Here is a 6,256-nt window from a genome sequence, read left to right as displayed (position 1 = left end):
CCTGCGCAGGTCGGTAACGTAGCAATTCATCGAGTGAGGTGCCTGGAATACCATTGAATATCACAACAAAATCATGGCGGAAGAACTTGTGGAAGTGTTTGACAGATTTGATCTATCCAACAGAGAAAGCTCAGGAATTAGCTTGGACGGGGTCGATGTGGATATAGGTAAGAAAGAATGTAGGAAAAGTCTCTTTGGAAGAATAATAGGGGAAAGGATCACCAACTTCACAGGAGTGAAGAACTTTGTCAATCAAGTGTGGGGTTACCCAAGGAATTTGGTGGCTGTGGAGCTGGGAGCAAATCTGTTTCAGTTTAATTTCTCCGATGTGATGGATATGGAAAAGATACTGAGTGGAAGACCATACACAATTGACAACCAGCTCCTCAACATCAAGCCGTGGGAGGAAGGCATTGATCGCCAGATGGAGGCATTCCAAAAAGCCCACATCTGGGTTCAACTATGGAACCTTCCAATACATTGGATCACAAAGGAGATAGGGGTTAAGATTGGTGGTATATTTGAAGATGTGGAGGATATCATTATTCCAATGGGTGGAAGCAAAGAAGGGAGACATATAAAGCTGAAAGTGGTGATTAATACATCCCTTCCACTGTTGAGAGGAACGGTGGTGAAATTAGGTGGTCAGAGCATCTGGGTAGAGTTCAGGTATGAAAAGTGCCCGGATTTCTGCTATGGATGCGGATTAATTGGGCACAGTGACAAATCTTGCAGGCACAAATCAGGGACAACCAGGGGCAATTCCAAACCTCAAATTGGACCTTGGATGAGAACTCAAGCCAAGGGAGCATCCCCAAAAAAGAGAACAGAGTATCGGTCTGATACCCCTAGAGATCCAAAAGAATCGATGAATGCGGTTGCACAGAAATTACTGTTCGAAGGAGAATACATAGTTCACCAGTCAAGGGGGCTGGGATCCAGTAGAACTGGCATTGACGAACTGAAGATTGTCAGGAAAGAGAGGGAAGAGGACACAGTCTTGTCAGGCAAAGAGCAGGCTCAAAAAATCCATGATCAAAATTCAAAATTGGGCGCGGCGGAAAAGAAAGTAAGTGAGCTCACCTCTGAAAACACAACAGAACAAGAAGGAGGCAAGTGGGTTCAAGGGGAAGTCAAAAGTAATTTAAGCCCAGGCCCAATTTGTAGCTTGAATCCAAAATGTCCCCAATATAAGCAGGATTTCAAACAGGGCCTGGAGGATCAGATGGACATTTTAGTTGAAACTAACGAGGAAGGAGGAAATAACACCTCTCTCGGACATTCTCCTGGAGATCAATCAGCTGCAAACCAAGGGGTAAGCAACCTAATACCAGCAGGTAGAGAGATGGAAAATAAAGGTAGGAAGCACTTTAAGGTAGCCAGGAAAGATGGTAAAGGGCTACAAGGTCAGCTGGGTAGGCTCCCACTATCAGATATGGACATGAACATTGAAACTACATCAGTAGCTGCAAAGAGGAGATTACCAGAGGAGGAGGAAGAAGCCAACCATATGCAAATTGATGGGGGCCTAGCTAAAAGAGTTAAATGGAAGCAAGATTGCAAATGGGAACCAAATTCTGAGGTCATGGAGGCCAGCCTTAATTGGTCTCCCAAGTCCACATGATAGTTGCGGCGTGGAATTGTCGAGAGGCAGAGAGCTCCTTCACTATTCCCTGTCTTAAGGAGGTAATCCACCTTCACTCCCCTGACATTATTTTTTATGTGAAACAAAAAATCAAAAAAAGTTTTTGAACGGGTTTAAAAGGAAAATAGGGTATGAGGAAATGGTTTTAGTAGAACCTGTTGGTAAAGCTGGTGGGCTTACTGTTTTTTGGAAAAATACCACTAAGGTTTTGAATGTTTTATTTACCCCTTTTACCATTGAACTTCTGTTGAATGATGACAATGATTCTGGTAACTGGTGGTGCATTTTTGTTTATGCTAGTACTGATGATAAAATTCGGAAAAAGCAATGGGATTGTTTGTGTAGTAGGAACAATATCTGGGGTAAAAACAAAATTTTAATTGGTGATTTTAATGACATAATTTCCAATGATGAAAAATGGGGGGGGCAGAACACGACCAAATTGGACTTTCTCTGATTTTAAAGACTTCATTAACAAAAATGAGCTCCTGGATGTTGGTTTTGAGGGCCTCCCATGGACTTGGAGTAACCTTTGGGTGGGGGGGATGAAATTAAACAGAGATTGGACAGAGCTCTTGCAAGTGTTGACTGGTGTGAGGTATTCAAAGATGCAAGAGTGACCCATATTGAGGTTGAAGCCTCTGATCACAATATCATCCTTTTGGAGACAGAACCTAGAATTAGGAAGCCAAAAAGAAGATTTCACTTTGATCCCAGATGGCTACAATATAGGGAAGTAGAAGGCCTAATCCAAGAGGCGTGGGGTAAAAATCAAGTGGGGTCCAGAGCTGTGAGAATCAGTAGGAAGATCAAGCAGTGTAGAATGTCTCTCTCGGCTTGGAGCAGAACACTGAAGCTAAACAGCAGGATGGAAATTAAAAGGATCAAAGAAGAAATTCAAGCTGCGAGGACCAGAAATGGAAGTGATAATAAAGAAACCATAAGGATGCTTAGGAAACAACTCTCTAATGCCTATAAGCAAGAGGAACTTTATTGGAACCAGAGGGCAAGAATCAAATGGCTTCAAAATGGGGACAAGAACACAGCTTATTTTCATGCGGTGGTGAAGGGCAGAAGGAAAAGGAACAAAATTTCCAGACTGGAGAAGGAGCAGGGAGGATGGTGTGCAACTGAGGAGGAAATTGCTCATTTTTACAGCCAGCTGTTCACATCCTCGAAGCCATCAGAATTTGATGAGATATTAAATGGTATTCCTAAGACTATCACGGAGCAGATGAACCTGTAACTTACCAGACCTGTCAATGAGAAGGAAATCAGGATTGCTGTGTTTTCCATGCACCCCAACAAATCCCCTGGCCCAGACGGTATGTCCCCTGTTTTCTTTCAAAGATTTTGGGATATTATCAAAGTAGATGTAGTGGATGCTATTCGAAGCTTTTTTCACACTGGTTTCCTTCCGAAAGCCATCAATGAGACCTTGGTCACCCTTATTCCTAAAATAGACAACCCCCTCAACCTGGTTCACTTTAGGCCTATTAGTCTATGCAATGTATTTTACAAAATCATCTCTAAGGTTTTGGTTAACAGACTCAAACCTTGTCTTAACTCTTGCATCAGTTACTCCCAGGCTGCTTTTGTCCAAAATAGGCAAATTCTGGACAATGTCATAGTAGCTCACGAATACATGCATTGGCTGAAATCAAAAAGAGAGGGGAATGAGGGGTACATGGCCATTAAGCTTGATCTTTCCAAAGCCTATGATAGAGTCGAATGGAATTTCCTTTATGCCATACTTTGTAAAATGGGGTTTGCCCCTCTGTGGATTAGATGGATGCATGGGTGTCTGTCCTCAGTGTCTTACTCCTTCAATGTTAATGGTGTTAAGCGAGGGTATGTTAGTCCTACGAGAGGGATTAGGTAGGGAGATCCCCTTTCCCCGTATCTTTTTTTGTTTTGTACTGAAGGACTTTCTAACCTCCTTAATAAAGCTGTCAGTAATAAACAAATCACAGGAGTCAAGATTGCAAGACAAGGACCCAAAGTTTCCCATCTATTTTTTGCTGACGACTCACTTATTTTTTGCAAAGCTAATGGTGATGAAGCAGGACATATAAAAGCAATATTGGAGTGTTATGGGAAAGCATCGGGGCAGCAAGTCAACATCAACAAGTCTGTGGTCTTCTTCAGCAAAAGTACAGGTAGTAGAAAGAAGGAGGAGGTACTACAAAGGCTAGGAGGAATCCAACAGGTTACACAAGGGAAGTATCTGGGCTTACCTTTAGTTGTTGGAAGGTCAAAAAACAGTGTGTTCAGGTTTATTAAAGAGAATTTGATGACTAAAATCCAAAGCTGGAAAGGGAAACTTTTGAGTAATGCTGGGAAAGAGGTTTTGCTAAAATCAGTGGCTACTGCTCTCCCATCCTATGCCATGTCTGTTTTCAGATTATCCAAAAGCTTGTGCAAAGAGCTAAGTGGGTTAATGGCCAGATTTTGGTGGGGAAATGATCAAGGGGAAAAAAGAATGCATTGGAAGAAGTGGACTGACTTAGCTGAGAGGAAAGTGAATGATGGACTTGGGTTTAGGGACTTACTATCCTTCAATGAAGCTTTGCTAGCCAAACAAGTTTGGCGAATTCTCACTTGTCCCAACTTGTTGGTTAGCAAAGTTATGAAAAGTAGGTACTTCCCTAACTCTAATATCTTTGAATCCAAGGTAAAGGCTAGGGCATCTTGGATTTGGCAAAGTTTGCATAGTTCTTTAGAGATGCTGGATAGTGGGATGTGGAAGCAAGTTGGGGATGGATCCACGGTGGAGATCTGGAAAGATAGATGGGTAGAGTGTTCAAAAAGTGGAAGAGTCTCCTCTCCTAAACCGAATGGTTACCAACTGACCAAAGTTTGTAATTTGATTAAAGGGAGGCAATGGAACAAGGACATCATTCAAGGACTGTTCGCAAAGGAGGAGTCAGAGGCAATCATGTCAATTCCACTCAGTGTATTCCAAATGAAGGACAGGTTCAAATGGAAATATACAGCAAATGTCTGTTATTCTACTAAATCTGATTACGCTAGGGCCAAAGAGCGAATCAAAGAGATCAGTGAGAAGAATAAGGCACAAGATAACTCCAGCACAAACAAAGAGAGATCCAAGGTCTGGAACCAGTTTTGGGGACTGAACATCAAACACAAAATTAAGCACTTTTTGTGGAAATGCCTCCATTGCATCCTTCCAACTAATGAGGAAATTTTTAGAAGGACGGGCAAGGGTGATCCGCTTTGCAAATGCTGTGGGGAAGAACAAGAAACTACTGAACATGCATTACTTCTTTGCAAAGCTAGAAAGTTGGCTTGGGCAACATTCCCTGTTTCATGGGATGGTATTAAAGACTATAGTTGGAACTTTTGGAAATGGTGGGAATATATGCAGGAGGCCAGATCAAGGGAAGATTGAACTAAACACATTGAACTCACAGCAAACTTTCTCTGGCAAATCTGGAAGGCAAGGAATGAGGGAAACTTTCACCAGGCAAGGACAGAGGGGCACCAGATAGCCAAAAAAGCAATGGATGAATGGTTAAAATATGAGGAAGAAGGTAGCAATGCTGAGAGGGACAAGGAAGTTAGTTCCCAAACAGATGACAGGCAGGGCATGTTAACTGGTCTGGTGGAACAGCATAGCTCCATTATGTACACGGATGCTGGAATGAATCAGACCAAGAAAAAAGCAGGAGTGGGGATCATAGCTAAAGATAACAATGGCAGGATCCTGGCAACTTGGTCCATTCCGTATTCAGGAGCCAGAGATGCGGCAGAATTGGAGGCTATTGCTATTAGAACAGCCTTAAGCAAAGCCATAGAGAAAAACATGTCATCCTTGTTGATTCTCTCTGACTGCAAAGCTGTTGTGGACAGAATCAATGTAGGATGTCAAGGTCTAAACTCTCTGGACATGCTAATTGAAGATATAAGGCAACTGAGTCGCTCATTCTGGAAATGTTCCTTTTTTCACATTAGGAGAGAAATGAACCTGTGTAGTCACAGGTTAGCTAAGTTAGCAGTTAACTTGGTACAAGAAACTAGGTGGAAGCAATCCTTCCCTGTGTGGCTTAACAAAGAAGCCCACAATGATTTCCTGGCAGTTGCCAGTCTTTTGTAAATCGCCTGTGCAGACTAATTTGTAACCCTTTACCTATATATTGAAGTTGATATTTGACCAAAAAAAAAAACTATCTATATGTGGCGTAGAAACTATTCAGTTGGTCATAGACATTCCTTTTGACCAATTGATCATGCCAGTATCAACTCACATGATGTATTTATTTGTGTGTCTCCTATTCTATACTTGTCGATGAGTTATTACCTTGCAACTGATATTCCTCTATACCTATTGTTAATGAAGATTAACAGCTCGATTGGGAATTCACATGGTCCAGAGGAAACTTGCTCCGGAAAATCATGAACAACTTGTTCTCTAACGAAAGACACTGTAGAAGTATGTAAGGGCCAGTTAACTATATCAAAGACTTCAACATTAGTAAGTCAACACTCGTTACACTAATTGATGAAAAAAGTAATATTCATCTCATGCTACAATTAGATTCTAAGACGCCAACAAAAAACTATCTCGACACTAGCTTAACGAGTACGGAT

The 6,256-nt window shown here is 41.8% G+C and overlaps 2 protein-coding genes across 2 annotated transcripts; both read left to right on the top strand.

Annotated features, from left to right (window-relative positions):
- Positions 1 to 1,620: 1,620 nt before the first annotated feature.
- On the top strand, positions 1,621 to 5,057 carry LOC140011290 (uncharacterized). The gene is made up of 4 exons (XM_072060072.1): positions 1,621 to 1,686; positions 2,205 to 2,887; positions 3,224 to 3,496; positions 3,602 to 5,057. Exons 1-4 carry the CDS (start codon positions 1,621 to 1,623, stop codon positions 5,055 to 5,057), a joined length of 2,478 nt encoding a protein of 825 aa, XP_071916173.1.
- Positions 5,058 to 5,168: 111 nt separating this feature from the next.
- Positions 5,169 to 5,762, top strand: LOC140011289 (uncharacterized). The gene has a single exon (XM_072060071.1). The coding sequence runs from the start codon at positions 5,169 to 5,171 to the stop codon at positions 5,760 to 5,762; it is 594 nt and encodes a 197-aa protein (XP_071916172.1).
- The last annotated feature ends 494 nt before the right edge of the window (positions 5,763 to 6,256 follow it).

This window comes from Coffea arabica, chromosome 7e (assembly GCF_036785885.1).
Source record: "Coffea arabica cultivar ET-39 chromosome 7e, Coffea Arabica ET-39 HiFi, whole genome shotgun sequence".
NCBI lineage: Eukaryota > Viridiplantae > Streptophyta > Magnoliopsida > Gentianales > Rubiaceae > Coffea > Coffea arabica.
Note: the sequence above shows the minus strand (reverse complement) of the source record. Positions and strands in the feature narration are given on the sequence as shown.